At 39.6% G+C, this 19350-nt stretch overlaps 1 protein-coding gene across 1 annotated transcript in view; it reads right to left on the minus strand.

The window, feature by feature from the left end:
* MSH2 (mutS homolog 2) overlaps positions 1 to 19350 on the minus strand; it is an 80862-nt gene that overhangs the window by 43912 nt on the left and 17600 nt on the right. The window contains exons 5-6 of the mRNA XM_045885046.3: positions 12935 to 13084; positions 11552 to 11685 (exon numbers count right to left, since the gene is read on the minus strand). Coding sequence (XP_045741002.1) covers positions 11552 to 11685; positions 12935 to 13084 — 284 coding nt within the window. The remainder of the gene's footprint in view (positions 1 to 11551; positions 11686 to 12934; positions 13085 to 19350) is intronic.

Below are 19350 nucleotides of genomic sequence, written 5' to 3' on the forward strand. Positions count from 1 at the left end.
TTATAAATTTTCAGAATGCATTCTAAAATTACCTTAGGACAGTACAAAGCCAAAAATTTCTAATTAAAATACTGAAGGGTGCCTGGGTGGCTCAGATGGTTAAGCGTCTGCCTTCGGCTCAGGTCATGATTCCAGGGTCGTGGGATCGAGTCCCACATCGGGCTTTCCGCTCAGCGGGGAGCCTGCTTCTCCCTCTGCCTCTCTCTCTCTGTCTCTTAAGAATGAATAAATGAAATCTTTAAAAAAAAAAAACAACTGAAATAAGTTTATTGCTTCCCCTAAATCAATATATAAAATCTTGGCCTGTTCGAAGAACTGTAAAACATGCAGCTCATATTGCTTTTGCAATTTACTGGAATCCATAGCTTTCCATTTCCTTCCTTGTAACTCACCGCAAGAAATGTTTTGGGGGGAGGGGAAGGGAAAAAAAGAAATGTTTTTACATCCTGACCCAGCACATGCATGCACAAATATTGTAGGAGGCATCATATGCCACCTCAAAACGTGCCACTTTAGAGTCCTTAAGGACTATTTTGAGCTGACAACAATTAAGAAGCAAAAAGAAAAGCCCTCTGCCTTCTCCCTATTTGCCCAAAAGCAGGACATAAATTTAGATGTCCTCTCCCTTCTCTCCTTACCAGAAAGGACAAAAGTTAACCAAAACACTAGACCCTTATCAGCCTGGAAATGGTACCAGAGGAATCTACATAACAAATTTTAGCCTTTATCTACCATTAGCTTCCCATAATTTGCAGCCCTAGGAACTCAAAATCCTTCTCCCTTGTCTCTTCTCCGAAAATTTATTGTTCCTTTGCTAAGATGCTATATATGCCCAAGTTCTCATCAACCCTGGAGTTACTCATCTGAGTGCTCCAGTGTAAAAGCATAAACTTGTTTTTCTCTTGTTAATCTGTCTTTTGTAAGTCTAATTTATAGGGCCTCAGCCAAGGAACCTACAAGGGTAGTAGAAAAAAAGAAATTTTCCTTCCCTACAATATATAATTAAAATAGGCTACACAAACAATACTTACTACTCTTACTATATGTAATGTACTGTTATTTTTCTTTCATATTTAACTCATCCAAAAATGCTAGTTTTCACCCACTACACTAATTTCGTAACTCACTACTGGGTCACAACTTGCAATGTGAAAAGCTGTATTATAGATCCTACTGCAGTAACATATATATAGATGAAAGGTAAATTTTAGTAATCAAAGGTAGGGTGGGGGCGCCTGGTTGGCTGCCTCAGTTGGTAGAGCATGCAACTCTTATTAATCTTGGGGTCGTGAGTTCGAGCCACACATTAGGTGAGGAGCCTACTTTAAAAAAAAGTGGGGGGGGGGGCAAGGAAAATCACCACAGGCATAGCAAATGGTCCTAGGTTCAGAAGGCTATGAATGAGCAACCATTTCCTTGTATTTGTAAATTAGAAGAGCAGTAAATTAACCCTTGAATTACACAAGGACAGAGAAAGGAAACAAATCAGCTTTCTAAGTTTCTTAACTATTCACTGATCTCTCCAACAGCATTTATAATTACTCCATCATCAAAATGTTCATCCAGCATATTATATGAGGGGAAAATTATGCTGCCCCCTAAGCAAGATTTCTGAACCTTGACAATACTGACATTTAGGCTAGACAATTCCTTGTCATGAGAGGCTCTTCTGAGCTCTTTAACAACTTCTCTGAGTTCTACACTTGACACTCTGGTGACAACCCAAAATGTCTCCAGGCACTGCTATACGTCCCCTTGCCTCAGGTTGAGAACCACCAGCTTAAAGAAACTTGAATCACTTTTTAAAAGATGAAAAGGGAAAAATAACTAAAATCCTATAGAAATGTCAAGGTAATATCTAGGCAGCTGACAGCAGATACACACTATGGCAAATGCCAAATTAGTGGGGGGGGGGGGGGGGCCCTGCTACCAAGCTGGTATTATACTGTGTACCAGTCCCTGTGGCTATAAACAAACTTCTAGAACACTTCAGGCACTTACTGCTACAGAAAAGACTTCTACGGCTTGTAGTCTATATTTAAAAGATGAAACAGAACTTGAGTAGACATATGCAGTCAAGTCCCATAATCCAATAAAGCAAATTTGGGCCTTCCTACCTAAACCTCTGGCTCTAACTGGGCACCTATCTAAGTTCGGTTCAAGATCACCAGCATGGAAGTCACTTGGAGGCGGATAGTACAATATTCCTGGGGGTGAAATTTCTATGCGCTTCTCATGGACCAACAGTTTGATAAAGTCTGAAACCTAACAATCACAAGAAATCCCTGAGTTCCCACAATAAAGTGGGGAAAGTGACATAAAGGGGTGAGGAAAGGATGAAAGAAACCTGATGCTTGGCTGACCGACCCCTGATCTTTCTTTTTCTCTTCTTTTCCTAAGACTCCCGTATCCTTAGGCCACTCTTAGGTAATTGACGAATCTACAGAGAAGATATTTCTGATCAAGAATCTTCCAGGGGTAGGGCGCCTGGGTGGTTCAGTCAGTTAAATGTCTCCTTTGGCTCAGGTCATGATCTCAGGGTCCTGGGATAGAGCTCCACATCGGGCTCCCCACTCGGAGGAAGCCTGCTTCTCCCTCTCCCTCTGCCTGCCGCTCCCCCTGCTTGTGCTGTCAATTAATAAAATCTTAAAAAAAAAAAAGAATATTCCAGGGGTGCCTGGGTGGCTTAGTTGGTTGTGTCCGACTCTTGGTTTCGGTTCAGGTCACGATCTCAGGGTGGTGGGATTGAGCCCTGCGTGGGGTTCCATGCTCAGCAGAGTCTCCTGGAGATTCGCTCTCTCCCTCTGCCCCCTCCCTGTTTGTGCATGCTCTAATAAATAAATCTTTAAAAAAAAAAAAAAATCTTCTTAAAAAACAAAAGATCTTCTTTAAAAAAAAAAAAATGCGGGTGCCTGGGTGGCTCAGTTGGTTAAGCGACTGCCTTCGGCTCAGGTCATGATCCCGGAGTCCTGGGATCGAGTCCCGCATCAGGCTCCCTGCTCGGCAGGGAGTCTGCTTCTCCCTCTGACCCTCCTCCCTCTCATGCTCTCTGTATCTCATTCTCTCTGTCTCAAATAAATAAATAAAATCTTTAAAAAAAAAAAAAATGCTTCTTCCCTATTCCAACTATTTTATCACTGTTTCCTCTCAAATTGATCAGGGAATAGGTCCTAAGTCATCAACACCACCTTTCGGCCCTATAACCCGCCCAAATGACCAAGACAAATGTAGAGGGGCACCCACTATGTTCTCTAGGTCTTCCAGAAAACAGAGTTGGTCCTTTGGCCATGCACATCTTTTGGCCATGCACATCCTTGTAGACATGCACATCTACAAGCAAGATGATGATGACACTGTATAGACAACAGGGGAATGGCACTAATCAAAAAGTAACACCCCACGAACGTTACCATGGCAAAACTCGAAGAGTCTACACAGTGTTATCCAGCATGCTGATAACTAAGGGCAAGATTCTTGCCAAGAGAATTAGTGTATATACTGAGCATATTAAGCATTCAGCTTCTCGAACCTGTGAAGGAAAATGATCAGAGAAAACGGAAGCCAGGAGAAAGATACCTGGGTCCAAGTGAAGCACCAGGCTGCTCCATGCGGAGAAGCACACTTTTTAAGAACTAACAGAAAAGAGCCTGAGCTGCTGGAAACCCATTCCCCATGAATTCATGGCATGATAGACATTAAAAAAAAAAAAAAAAAAAGACCTCTGGAATGTAGAAATGTTTCTCTTAGTTGAGTAGAAGTGTGATGTCCCCTCCCCCAAAGAAATACTTAAAGCAAACTTTGTGTCCTTAAAAAATAATCAACACCATTCAAGAGCATAAAGTTCCAGTAGGACTCTAAGAAGACAGCAAGGGAATAAAACAGCTTCTAAAACATATAGTACAAGGCACTTTACACAGCCGCCTCAATCTTTGCTCCAGGTATCATTAAAAGCTCAATAAATTGCTAGTTTCACAGTCTGTTCAGTATGCCATTTCAGAAATAATTACAGTATCAGTTTATGTACCGGCTAACAAGTTTTTTAAAAGGATTGCTCTGCTGTTTCTATGACAATGCCACTCTTAAATCACAATTTGAGAAGCTCCAAAGTCACTGTCGGCATAACACAGTATACCTGTCAATCCTACACAGTAAAATTACTCAGCTGTACACAATTTGACACAGCAATTTGCAAACTGACTAGAATAAAAGAGAATTTTTTAGGGTCAGTTCATCTCTAAAATTGGAACAGAATAAATCATAAATTAATCATGAAATGTTTGGTATCCTAAAAAAGCCACATTCTGTCCTTTCTTTAAAACTAGCATTTCTGGGGATGCCTGGGTGGCTCAGTCAGTTAAGCATCTGACTCTTGGTTTCAGCTCAGGTCATGATCTCACGGGTTCCTGTAGGGCTCTGTGCTCAGCATGGAGTCTGCATGAAACAGGATTCTCTCCCTCTGCCCCACCCCTGACTCGCGTCCCGCTCTCTCAAATAACTCTTAAATTTTTTTTTAAAAAACTAGCATTTCAGATCTCTGATTGTAAGAACAGCTGACTGGCATTTCACGACAGCATATTTATATGGCTGAGAACAAATTTGGTCCCTAAAAAACTGCAATCATAAATTTCTGAGTCTTTTCTTTACCTGTTCTCGCATGATTAAATGGTCAGAACCACTCACCTGATGTGTATTCTGCTAGGCCTGAGAAGATTAAAAAAGGAAAAGTATGACAAGATATAAAGAGAGGAACATGCTTTTAAGGAATATTCAATCTAGTGGAGAAGGACATGCTCCATCTTACAGTTAGTGCTGAGTAACAAGTGAGATAAAAAATGTAATGAAATGTGATATGGACAAGAAAACTTCACTTTGGGGCATTTCATTTGCCTGTATTTTGAACAGTTGGTATTTATAGAAATAGGACTTGGGGGAGACTACTTGGGATGGGAGGCCAAGCAGAGACTTGATGGGAGAAAAGTAAGAGGATACAATGGAAAACTGAAGCAGAGAAAGAACAGGAAAAAACTACGTCCAAAGGTAAAAATGAAAAGGTTAGCTTTGGAGAGGAAAAAGCCAGGGAGTAAGAGCCAGGGAGTAAGACTGAAAATACAGATACATTTTGAGACTATAAGGATTAAGAAGGAGATGATCTGCTTAGAGGCAGGAGGCAGCTGAAGACTTTCAAGAAAAGTGGAAAAATTTTGGATTGGTCACTGTAATTTGTCACGTAATAAAAGTTAAGAGGAGACACACTCCAGGCCTGGACTATTAACTAAAGACATCTTTGCACAGAAGGATAATATAACCTGGAGAGACGTACGTCTAGGGGCCGTCGGAGTACACCACTGCCTCAAAAAGCAGGATATACTATCACAGAAGCTCCCCCACTATTTATCTATTTATCTAAATTTACAGGAGCCATACTTTTATTCAGAGACTTACGTTTCTATTAAAACTGCTACATGGGGCACCTGGGTGGCTCAGTCGTTAGGCATCTGCCTTCATCTCAGGCCCTGATCCCGGAGTCCTGGGATCGAGCCCAGCACTGGGTTCCCTGCCCGGCAGGAAGCCTGCTTCTCCCTCTCCCACTCCCCCTGCTTGTGTTCCTTCTCTCCCTGTCTCTCTCTGTCAAATAAATAAAATCGTAAAAAAAAAAAAAAAAAAAAAAAGACTGCTACATAAAGGGAGCCTCGGTGGCTCAGTCGGTTAAGTGTCCAACTCTTGCTTTCAGCTCAGGTCATGATCTCAGGGTCATGAGATTAAGCCCCAAGTTGGGCTCCATGCTCAGCACAGACTGTGCTTGAGATTCTCTCTCCCTCGCCCCTGCCTCTGCTCGTGCTCTCAAATAAATTCTTAAAAAAAAAAAAAAAAAAAGATTGCTACATTAATTGTATTAAATTTTATATAAAACAGGGGCGCCTGGATGTCTCAGTTGGTTAAACATCCAACTCTTGGTTTCAGCTCAGGTCATGATCTCATGGGTCATGGGATCGAGCCCCACACTGGCTCTGTGCTCAGCGTGGAGTCTGCTATTCTCTCTCTCTCTCCTTCTCCCTCTGCCCCTCTCCCCACCACGCGCACTCTATTTCTCTAAAAGAAAGAAAGAAAATCTTAAAAAAAATTTTTTTATATAAAAAGTAATTCAATTTTAAACTAGAAGGCACTAAGAATACCAAATTCAACATATACAGTAATTTCGTAAGAGTGAACTATTTCATATGCTACCATATATTCAACGTTCTTTAGAGAATTCTAACTTTAAAATTATCAAGGCCTCATATGAATCTAAAACAAAAACCTAGAAGATTAAAAGCAAAAGTCCTAATATATGTGCAAAAATGAGGACTCTTGGGACAGATCAGAAAGTAAGTTTAAAAATAGTAATATGGGGGCGCCTGGGTGGCTCAGTCGTTAAGTGTCTGCCTTTGGCTCAGGTCATGATCCCAGGGTCCTGGGATCGAGCCCTGTATCAGGCTCCCTGCTCGGCGGGAAGCCTGCTTCTCCCTCTCTCACTAGCCCTGCTTGTGTTCCTGCTCTTGCTGTGTCTCTGTCAAATAAATAAAATCTTTTAAAAAAAATAGTAATATGAACAAAGTTGTTTTTTTTAATTCAAGTATTTTTATTTTATATACAAAGAGCTAGCATTAGGGTAGGTATCTTGGACATCTGTAGTAAGGTAGGTCTCTCTTGGGATGACCCATTCAAGGCAGTTCACTTAATCCAACTTAATGAAGCCCATATTCTTCAGGCACTGACAAACACTAGTGGCACATATTGAGGCCATATTTCTTTTCCTTTGAGGCCCTATTTCTGGATCAGACCATGCCAGTTTATGCTGATGAGGCAAGGACGAGAATCCCGGCTGAATTTCTTTTTTAAATACTTTTTCTTTTTTTTTTTTTTTAAAGTAAACTCTACTCCCAACATGGGGCCTGAACTCATGACCTGGAGATCAAGAGTTGTACATACTGACTGAGCCAGCCAGGTGCCCCTGGCCAATTTTTTTTTAGATGACTCCAGAAAGTTACCCATCTTGCTCTCTTGCAAGCAATGAAGCAAAAGGTGGACAGTTATTATTATAATTTCTAATTTGATTGTTAGATCAAGTACAAAGAAGAAATTACATAGATACTCACTCCTAAAAGGTAGTAACTTACCATTCTCATTGAAGATGGAAGTATTTAAGCCATTAGCTAAAAATAAAAAGTATTTGTAGTCTCAGTGCAAATAGGTTTTAGTGAATGGAAACAGCGTGACAACAGATACAGCCATTCCATGGATATAACTTAAATAAAAGTCAAAATAATATGTTCCATTTCTGGTATTAAAGTCCAATTTGGATCAAGTTAAATAGCACTGATAGAAGTAATAAATACAGTGCAGCAATTAAGCACATGGGCTCTGTAGTCAGGCCAGCCTGGCTTTAAATCCAGTCTCCACCAAATTACAGCTGATGAATTTGAGATGCTTAGCAAACTGCCAAGCAGGCACAAAATAGATACCAGTCTTACCACCCTCCTCCTTCTAATAGCTTGACAATAATCTAAAGGTAATCCCATTTCCATCATTATTCCTGAAGTTATCAACCAGGCTATTGTCCTTCATAAGATGTACGCACCAAACTCAAAGATCTAGTCACATCTGTCTCTACCTCTGCTCTAATGAAAACAGAAGAAAGAGAAATCTTTGTTCTTTTTTTTTTTTTTAAAGATTTTATTTATTCATTTGAGACACAGAGAGAGAGAGAGAGAGAGAGAGAGAGCATGAGCAGGGAGAGAGGTAGAGGGAGAAGCAGACTCCTCGATGAGCCAGGAGCCCAATGGGGGGCTCGATCCCAAGGACCCCGGGATCACGACCTGAGCCGAAGGCAGACGCTTAACGGACTGAGCCACCCAGGCGCCCCAAATCTTTGCTCTTCTTAACAGAATTCACCCACAGCAACATAATTTAAAATTAACTCTTGGGTACTGGCTGGCTCAGTCAGTAGAGCATGTGACTCTTGATCTCAAGGTCATGAGTTCAAGCCCCATGTTGGCATCAGAGTTTACTTAAAAAATAAAATTAACTCTTCACTTACAGATTCCCACTACTTACTCTTCTGGAAATCATCCCAAAATAATAATGACAGTAGGAAACTGAAAACATGATTTCAGTGTTATCCTGAATAAAGATCAATCCTAAATGCTCAAAGAGGGAGACAAGAGATTTGCCCTGAGGCCCCTGGAAGGTGTAAACCCAAGGTATCTCAGCAGGCAGAACTGAGAAAAGGAAATAAAACAAGAAGACTGTCCAAACAAGAACCTGTATTGAGGAGTATAACTTTCTCTCCCTACTCTGTGGAATTTCACCATTTGGTCTTGAAAACCAAGGGCCTTCCTATTTGCTGGCAATCAAAAAAATTCTCACCAAGATAAAGAGGAGAAAACAGGTCTTCTCATCTTACAGGTACAGAAAACCAGATTATATTCTGATTCATAAAGCTCTCCTCACAAGTGTTATTTCTAATTAACAAGTCTTGTTAGACTACCAGATTTTGGAAATTATTGCTATGCTCTGTGGGAAAAAAAAACCCTTTATTTACCTCTAAAAAAAATCTACTTTTGCTCTCTTATCTTCTAAGTAATTTGTTACTCTGGTAATATAAAAGTGACATCCCAGGTTTCAGAAGAGTCTAAATACATACGTGCTCTAGTTAAGCCAGAAGGGGACCACTGACACCTGCTCTGTTTCCACAAGACCAAAGTTAAAAACATAACCAGTGACCTAGAGCTTGAGGGTTAAATTACCTAATTTTTCTTTAGAGAAAAAAAAAAAAAAAAAAAAGACTGGTTGCTCCCAGGGCAATGGTGGCAATTCACAAAGAGTACAATAAGAAATATACTCAGCAGGGAGTCTGCTTGTCCCTCTCCTTTTGCCCCTCCCCCCCGCTTGAGCTCGCTCTCTAATAAATAAAACATTTAAGAAAAAAAGAAATGTGTCCCTGGAGCTGTACAACAGAGAGGCCCTGAGGAAGAGGTCCCAGGAATTAGGGGACAAGAACAGGAGAATAATCACTGTGTATCCCTCTGTTCTGTTTGAATTTTGACACATATAAATGTTATTATTCACAGATAATTAAAAATTATAAACTTGTGATTATTTGCAAATACCTAATCCTTCCTATTTCTTAAGTTACTAAATCCCACTCTTCCTGCCCAACAAACCTGACTTCAGAAAAGTCCCCTTAGCATCTCAACTTCTGCATTTTCAACAGAATATCAGCATATCCACAAATCACTAACCTTCTGAGTTATTTTTATTGTAAGGCTCTTTAGAATGCACAGGATTAACACTGAGCTTAGTAATTATGTGCAGGGTGTCTTACAATACCGACCAACTACTTTATGTTTGCCTGGCAACGTCCCAAATATTGAAGAGATCATTATGTTTTTGTGTATCATCAGTATTCAGTAGGTATTCAACAAATTCTTGAATGACTGGACATCATAGCCATAAAAATAACAAATCTTTTACCAATTCTGGCAATATAACTGAATTTGCCAAATGGAAAACACTAGGTACAAAACAGGACCTTTAGAAATAGCCTAATTATTGAGAAAGGTAAAATAAAGTTCATCTAGTTAATAAAATATTATGTACTTATTAAAAATTAAAAACGTTGAATATAAAGATAAAACAGCAATGGCAAAAAAACGCTTATGATAATATAAGCATAAGTGGGGAAAAACTGGGGCACAAAACTGTATTATGATTTACAATGTATTTTTTTTTTTTTAAAGATTTATGTATTCATTTTAGAGAGTGAACACGTACGCACAAGTTGGGGGAGGGGCAGAGGGAGAGAATCCTCAATTCCCCACTGAGCCGGGAACCCAACACCAGAATCCGAAGCAGGGCTCAATCCCATGACCCATGAGATCATGACCTGAGCCCAAACCAAGAGCCAGACCCATAACTGACTGAGCCACCCAGGTACCCCTACAACTATGATTTTTAAAAAAGGACTAATGTAAAAGTGCACCATACAAAATGACTCCATTTATATAAAGTTCATGGAGCACCTGGGTGGCTGAGTTGGCTAAACATCCGACTCTTGGTTTCAAGCTCAGGTCATGATCTCAGGGTCTTGAGATCGAGCCCAGTATCTGGCTCCATGCTTAGTGCAGCCTGCTTAGGATGCTCTCTCCCTTCTCCCTCTGCCCCCCACGCCCACATGCACTCACTGTCTTAAAAATCTTTTTTTTTTTTTAAGGTTTTATTTATTTATCTGAGAGAGAGAGAGAGAGAGAGAGAGAAACAGCATGAGAGGGGAGAGGGTCAGAGGGAGAAGCAGGCTCCCGGATGAGCTGGGAGCTCGATGTGGGACTCAATCCCAGGATTCCAGGATCATGACCTGAGCCAAACAAAGGCAATCACTTAACCAACTGAGCCACCCAGGTGCCCCATGTAGTCACTGTCTTAAAATCTTAAAAATAAATAAAGTTCATAAATGGGTAAAACTAATTAATCTATAATGTTAGAAAGACAATAATCACTTCTGAAATGAGGAGGGGTAGTAACTAGCAGGAGAATCCAGGGAAGTTACTAGGGATGCTAGTCACTTTGTTTCTTGATCTGATTGTTATTACACCGATGTGTTGTTCACTTTGTGAAAATCCACCAAGCTGCACACTTAGAATTTGTGCTCTTATGGATATTATACTTCATTGAAAAGTCTTAAAACTCATATTTAAAACAAAGGATAGGGGTGCCTGGGTGGCTCAGTCGTTAAGCGTCTGTCTTCGGCTCAGGTCAGGATCCCAGGGTCCTGGGATCGAGCCCCGCATCTGGCTCCCTGCTCTGCGGGAAGCCTGCTTCTCCCTCTCCCACTCCCCCTGCTTGTGTTCTCTCTCTCGCTGTGTCTCTCTCTGTCAAATAAATAAGTAAAATCTTTAAAAAAAAATAAAATAAAATAAAAAAGATAAAAATAAAATATACCCAAATGCTAATCATATTCGGGTAGCAGGATTATAAAACTTTTTCTTTCATTTCCTCAATTTTAGAGATTTTCTGAAATATATGTTTAGACTGCCTTAAATCCTTTCTAAAATAATTGAGTGTTTCCTATGTACTAGACCTTCTTCAAAGTACTTTATATTATATATATTAAATCATCTAGTTTTCATAACAATCCTATGAAGTAGGTTATTACTGTCATTTTAAAAGGAAGAAACTACAACACTGAGGTTAAGTAACTCGCCCAAGATGACACAGCTAATAAGTGGTAGAGCCATAATTTGAACCAAGATACCCAGGCTCCCAAATTCATGCTCTGAAACACTATCCAACCATTTTCATAATAAAACCTTATTTTCTTATAGTGAAAAAAAATAGTAATTAATAAACTAAGTTATTCTATCAATCTAAATCATTACTACTCTATTACTGTGTAGGTAGCTCTCTGTGTAGTCAGATGCTAAAATATAGGAGCAAATTTGCATACTACAGTGGCATAATCCTGGAGTAATGAGAAGTTACTCAAAGCTTACAGAAGTGGACATGAGAAATATACCTCTCTTCTATTCTGTTCTTATCCATGAGAGGCTGCTTAATCCACTGGTTAACCAGTCTTTGTCCTTGAGGGGTTTTGCATTTATTCAGCAATGCAGCCAGAGACTGAGAGCCAGTAGTATCTTCAACAGACCCCTAGCAAACAAACAAACAAAAAAAAGGAAGAATGGCATGCTCATTAGTGAAAACCTTACCGTGCCATGAAAAATAATTAAAGAATTTTGGAAACAAGAACACTTAATATTCTTTAAATACTAAATGCGAAATCTACACAGAAATTCCTCTTCCTCAGCTGGGTCACTGTCAGGCTGGATGGCAGTCTATACTGCAGTACCTGAGTATTTTGAATGCACAGTCAAAGTGGTGGCTTCCCAGATGCCATCTCATGTTTATCTAGCACCTCCCATTTCCATTCTTTTAAGACCTTCATAGTGTGGTGATCTCACTTTAAATACTGTCCCATTTGGGGGCGCCTGGGTAGCTCAGTAGGTGAAACATCTGTCTTCAGCTCAGGTCATGAGCTCAGGGTCCTGGGACTGAGTCCTGCATCGGCCTCCCTGCTCAGTGGGGAGTCTGCTGGAAATTCTGTCTCTCTCTCCCTCTGCCCCTCTCCTGCTCAGGCTCAAGCTCTCGCTCTCTCTCTCTCTCTCACATAAATAAATAAAAATCTTTAAAAAAAAAAAAATACTGTCCCATTTTGTCATCCTAAGTCATCTCTGGAGAACTGGTACTAATGGCCAGACCAAGCCCACTGAAAGTCTTGAGTAAAGCAAACCCACGATCATTTGAAAACAGCATGTGAGAGGTCCCCAGTTGTGTGAAAGCCTAGCCTGTGTCTTATGGTGCTTTAGAATGTATGTATGCGTGTTTAAATGCATGATACATATTCGTATGTGTTGCCATGGCTATATGTTGAAGGCCAACATAACTGGTAGACAGGGTCCATTAGAGGAAATGCAACAGTCTTTTTGGTGGCTATTAAAGCAAAATGTGTATAAAGAAATATTTTTTCTTAAAAAAAAAACAAAAACAACACAAACTCTTCCTAAAAATCAAACTTCCAACCTTTTAATCTGTATTTTCTGCAGTGTATTTTTCCTCAAACCAAAATCACTTTATAATTACTACAGTTTTAGACATAAAACTTAATGTAATTTTTTAAAAACTGCCATTAATATAATAAAACTATTTATAAAGCTAAGACAAATACCATTTATATAGCTTGCAACTAGAAAAATTTTTAAAAACTGCTTATCTAAGTATAATATTTCATATATAATAGAATAATATTTCAAAATATTTAAGCTCCTTAATAGTATTCTTCAGTATATAATAAAGGAAACATTCAATATTTTTAATCCATGTATTTTTTTTTTTTTTTTACCTGGAAAAGGTTAAGGGCTCTGACTGCTGCAATATCCAACTTCATGTACTGGCTGAAGTCAAAAGTAGTCAGTTCAAACTGTCCAAAGTTTGAATCATCTGATAAGAGTTCTAAAAACTTGATTACTGCAGACAATGCTGAAGCTGCAACCTAAGATGAAGAATTTAAAAGATTCTGTGACTAAAATCCTAGAGATTAAAAAAAAAAAATGGCAAAATGGAAATAAATTCTAAACATGATCATTTTTCTTGGTGTTCCTTCCCAATCCAAATCAAGAAAATCAGAAAAGTTTAAATAAATCTCTTAAGATTAGAAAATGATTTTTAGAAAGTCAAAATTTACTGTAATAGTAACACTATTTATAATAGCCAAAAGTGGAAATGACTCAAATGCCTACCAAGTTTGGTATGTTTGCCCCTATGGTATACTGCACAAAAAGATAGAAGCACCAACAATGCAGTGACACACGACAATATGGATAAATCTCACAAACATAATACTAAACGAAAGAAACCAGGCACAAAAGGCTACAAACTAGGATTCATTAATATAAACTATAAAAACAGGCCAAACTAATCTGTGCTGTCAGAGTTAAGAACCAGGGTTACGTTTGGTGGGTAATGATTGGAAGGAAGCATAAAAAAGGTCTTTGAAGTGCTGGTACCATCATTTCATGGATGCTGGCTATTTGGCTATTTGCAATTTATGAAAATTCAGTTATACACCTGTGATATATGCACTTATCTACATGTGTATTTAATAAGAGGTTTCAGCGCGCCTGGGTGGCTCAGTCAGTTAAGTGTCTGACTCTTAATTTTGGCTCAGGGTCGTGAGATAGGGCCCTACATGGGGGTCTGTGCTTAGTGTGGAGTCTGCTTGAGATTCTGCCTCTCCCTCTGCCCCTCCCCCCACTCAAGCACCCGCTCTCTAAAATAAATAAAATCTTTTGAACATAAATAACTTTAAATAAACTGTCTATGTTATTACTATAACATAAGTTTCAGGACATCAAACTGAGAGCCCAAAGACGAATCCTACATACTAAAACATACTTGAGAGCCCCTGGGTGGCTCAGTCAGTTAAGCAAATGCCTTCAGCTCAGGTCATGACCCCAGGGGCCTGGAATCCAGCCCTGCATCAGGCTCCCTGCTCGGCAGAGTCTGCTTCTCCCTGTCTCTCTCCCTCTACCTCTCTCCCTGCTTGTGCTCACTCTCTGTCAAATAAATAAATAAGATATACTTGGTACTAGATTGTAAATTGTAACCTATTTTCCCTAATTGAAAACAGTCATCTATGTGTCCTTGCCAAACTCTAGCAAATGTGTAAGACTGTCAGAACCTCCTACAATGTTACCACACAGATAAAAACACTTTTCAGTAACCCTAAAAGCTTCTTGATATTTTCAAGAGGGAAGGCTTTTTTTTATTATTAACATATAATGTGTTCTTTGTTTCAGGGGAACAGGTCTGTGATTCATCAGTCTTACACAATAACACAGCGCTCACCACAACACACATCCTCCCCAATGTCCATCACCCAGCCACTCCATCTCTCCCACCAACCTCCACTCCAGCAACCCTCAGTTTGTTTCCTGAAATTAAGAGTTGTTTCATTTTTTCCTCTCTTCCCCTATGATCCTCTGCCTTATTTCTCAAATTCCACATATCAGTGAGATCATATAATTGACTTTCTCTGATTGACTTATTTCGCTTAGCATAATACCCTCTAGTTCCATCCACGTCATTGCAAATGGCAAGATTTCATTTTTTTAAGGTTGCATAATATTCTGTGTGTGTGTGTGTGTGTGTGTGTACACACCACATCTTCTATATCCATTCATCTGTCGATGGACATCTCGGCTCTTTCCATAGTTTGGATATTGCGGACATTGCTGCTATAAACATTGGGGTGCAGGTGCCCCTTCGGATCACTACATTTGTGTCTTGGGGGTAAATACCCAATAGTGAAATTGCTAGGTCGTAGGGTAGCTCTATTTTCAACTTTTTAAGGAACCTCCATACTGTTTTCCAGAGTGGCTGCACCAGCTTGCATTCCCACCAACAGCATACAAGGGTTCCCCTTTCTCTGCATCCTCGCCAACATCTGTCACTTCCTGATTGTCATTCTGACTGGTGTGAGGTGTTATCTCATTGTGGTTTTTGATTTGTATTTCCCTGATGCTGAGTGATGTTGAGCCCTTTTTCATGTGTCTGTTGGCCATTTGGATGTCTTTTTTGCAGAAATGTCTGTCATGTTTTCTGCCCATTTCTTGATTGGACTATTTGTTCTTGGGGTGTTGAGTTTGAGAAGTTCTTTATAGATTTTGGATACTAGCCCTTTATCTGATATGTCATTTGCAGATATCTCTTCCCATTCTGTCGTTGTCTTTGGTTTTGTTGACTGTTCCCTTTGCTGTGCAAAAGCTTTTTATCTTGCTAAAGTCTCAATAGTTCATATTTGCCCTTGCTTCTCTTGCCTTTGGGGATGCTTCTAAGAAGTTGTTGTGGCCGAGGTCACAGAGGTTGCTGCCTGTATTCTACTCAAGGATTTTGATGGATTCCTATCTCACATTTAGGTCTTTCATCCACTGAGTCTATTTTCGTGCATGGTGTAAGGAAATGGTCCAGTTTCATTCTTCGGCATGTGGCTGTCTAATTTTCCCAACACCATTTGCTGAAGAGACCGTCTTTTTTCCATTGGATATTCTTTCCTGCTTTGTCGAAGACAGTTGACAATAGAGTTGAGAGTCCATTTCTGGGTTCTCTATTCTGTTCCATTGATCTATGTGTCTGTGTTTGTGCCAGTACCATACTGTCTTAATGATTACAGCATTGTAATAGAGCTTAAAGTCCAGAATTGTGATGCCACCAGATTTGGTTTTCATTTTCAACATTCCTCTGGCTATTCGGGGGGCTCTTCTGGTTCCATACAAATTTTAGGATTTTTTGTTCCAGCTCTGTGAAAAAAGTTGATGGTATTTTGATAGGGATTGCATTAAATATGTAGATTGCTCTAAGCAGCATAGACATTTTAACAATATTTCTTCTGCCAATCCATGAGCATGGAATGTTTTTCCACTTCTTTGTGTCTTCTTCAATTTCTTTCATGAGTATTCTATAGTTTTCTGAGTACAGATCCTTTGCCTCTTTGGTTAGATTTATTCCTAGGTATCTTATGGTTTTTGGTGCAATTGTAAATGGGATCTACTCCTTAATTTCTCTTTCTTCTGTCTCATTGTTAGTGTAAAGAAAGGCAACTGATTTCTGTGCATATATTTTATATCCTGCCACTTTACTGAATTCCTGTTATGAGTTCTAGCAGTTTTGGGGTGGAGTCTTTTGGGTATTCCACATAAAGTATCATACCACCAGCAAAGAGTGAGAGTTTGACTTCTTCTTTGACGATTTGGATGCCTTTTATTTCTTGTTGTTGTCTGACTGCTGAGGCTAGGACTTCTAGTACTATGTTGAACAACAGTGGTAATAGTGGACATCCCTGCCATGCTCCTGACCTCAGGGGGAAAGCTCTCAGTTTTTCCCCATTGAGAATGATATTCACTGTGGGCTTTTCATAGGTGGCTTTTTGATATTGAGATATGTACCCTCTATCCCTACACTGTGAAGTTTTAATCAAGAAAGAATGTTCTTTGTCAAATGCTTTTTCTGCATCTATTGAGAGGATCATATGGTTCTTGTCCTTTTATTTTTAAAAAAAAATTTTATTTATTTATTTGACAGAGACAGAGAGAGAAAGCACAAGTAGGCAGAGCGGCAGGCAGAGGGAGAGGGAGAAGCAGGCTCCCAGCTGAGCAGGGAGCCTGATGCGGGGCTCGATCCCAGGACCCTGGGATCGTGACCTGAGCCGAAGGCAGCTGCTTAACCAACTGAGCCACCCAGGCACCCCTTGTCCTTTCTTTTATTAATGTAGTGTATCACAATGATTAATTTGCGGATGTTGAACCAACCCTGCAGCCCAGGAATAAATCCCACTTGGTCATGGTGAATAATCCTTTTAATGGACTGTTGGATCCTACTGGCTAGTATCTTGGTGAGAATTTTTGCATGCATGTTCATCAAGGATATTGGTCTGTAATTCTCCTTTTTGGTGGGGTCTTTGTCTGGTTTTGGGATCAAGGCAATGCTGGTCTCATAAAATGAGTGGAAGCTTACCTTAAATTTCTATTTTTTGGAACAGTTTCAGAAGAATAGGTCTTAATTCTCTTCTTTAAATGTTTGGTAGAATTCCCCTGGGAAGCCATCTGGCCCTGGGCTCTTGTTTGTTGGGAGATTTTTGATTACTGCTTCAATTTCCTTGCTGGTTATGGGTCTGTTCAGGTTTTCTATTTCTTCCCGGTTCAGTTTTGGTAGGTTATACGTCTCTAGGAATACATCCATTTCTACTACATTGTCTAATTTGTTGGCACATAGTTGCTCATGTTCTTATAATTGTATTTCTTCAGTATTGGTTGTGATCTCTCCTTTTTCACTGAAGATTTTATTTATTTGGGTCCTTTCTCTTTTCTTTTTGATTAAGTCTGGCCAGGGGTTTATCAATCTTATCAATTCTTTCAAAGAGCCAGCTCCTAGTTTCGTTGATCTGTTCTACTGTTCTTTTGGTTTCTCTTTCATTGATTTCTGCTCTGATATTATTTCTCTTCTCCGGCTGGGGTTAGGCTTTGCCATTCGTTCTCCAGATCCTTTTGGTGTAGGATTAGGTTGTGTATTTGAGACCTTACCTTTCTTGTTTCTTGAGAAAGGCTTGTATTGCTATATACTTCCATCTTAGTACCACCATTGCTGCATCCCAAAGATTTTGAACAGTTGTGTTTTCATTTTTTTTTTTTTAAAGATTTTATTTATTTGACAGAGAGACACAGTTAGAGGGAACACAAGTGGGGGAGTGGGAGAGGGAGAAGCAGGCTTCCCTCGGAGCTGGGAGCCCAATGCGGGCCTCGATCCCAGGACCCTGGGACCATGACCTGAGCTGAAGGCAGACTCTTAACGACGAAGCAACCCAGGCGCCCCCAACTGTGTTTTCATTTTCATTTGTTTCCATGATTTTTTTTTTTAATTCTTCTTCAATTTCCTGGTTGACCCATTCACTCTTTAGTAGGATGCTCTTTAGCCTTCATGTATTTGAGTTCTTTCCACCTTTCCTCTTGTGACTGAGTTCGAGTTTCAAAGCACTGTGGTCTGAAAATATGCAGGGAATAATCCCAATCTTTTGGTACCAGTTGAGACCTGATTTGTGACCCAGGATGTAATCTATTCTGGAGAATGTTCCAAGTGCACTAGAGAAGAATGTGTATTCTGTAGCTTTGGTATGGAATGGTTTTTTTAATTTTTTTAAGATTTTATTTATTTATTTGACAGAGACACAGCAAGAGAGGGAACACAAGCAGGGGGAGCAGGAGAGGGAGAAGCAGGCTTCCTGCCAAGCAGGGAGCCCGATGCAGGGCTCGATTCCAGGACGCTGGGACCATGACTTGAGTTGAAGGAAGACACTTAACGACTGAGCTACCCAGGCACTTTTGGAATGTTCTGAATATATCTATGTAGTCCATGTAGTCCAGTGTGTCATTTAAGGCCCTTATTTGTTGATCTTTTGCTTAGATGATCTGTCCATTTCAGTGAGGGGAGTATTAGAGTCCCCTACTATTATTGTATTACTGTTGATGTGTTTCTTCGATTTTGTTATTAACTGGCTCATATAATTGGCTGCTCTGTTAGGGGCATAAATAATTACAATTGTTAGATCTTCTTGTTGAATAGACCCTTTAAGTATGACATAGTGTCCTTCTTCATCTTTTATTACAGTCTTTGGTTTATAATCTAATTTGTCTGATATAAGGTTTGCCGCCCCAGCTTTCTTTTGATGTCCATTAGCATGATAAATGGTTTTCCACCCCTCACTTTCAATCTGGAAGTGTCTTCAGTCTAAAATGAGTCTCTTGCAGACAGCATATTGATGGGTCTTGCTTTTCTATCCAATCTGATACCCTTTGTCTTTTGACTTAGCTCATTTACATTCAGGGTAACTATTGAAAGATATGAATTTAGTGCCATTGTATTGCCTGTTAGGTGACAGTTACTATATATTGTCTCTGTTCCTTTCTGGTCTATGTTACTTCTGGGCTCTCTCTTTGCTTAGAGGACCCCTTTCAATATTTTCTGTAGGGTTGGTTTGGTGATTGTAAATTCTTTTAGTTTCTGTTTGTCCTGGAAACTTTTTATCTCTCCTTCTATTTTCAATGACAGCCTAGCTGGATAAAGTATTCTTGGCTGCACATTTTTCTCATTTAGTACCCTCAAGAGGTAAGTTTCTAATACCAGTATTACTACTCATATATACTGGCTTTTGATTACATCACACACACAAACATTAAAATAATTATTCAATTTATAAGAATCAAACTA

This window comes from Mirounga angustirostris, unplaced genomic scaffold (assembly GCF_029215605.1).
Source record: "Mirounga angustirostris isolate CCGP_5_RB_7025 unplaced genomic scaffold, mMirAng1.0.hap1 SCAF_10, whole genome shotgun sequence".
Taxonomy (NCBI): Eukaryota; Metazoa; Chordata; class Mammalia; order Carnivora; family Phocidae; genus Mirounga; species Mirounga angustirostris.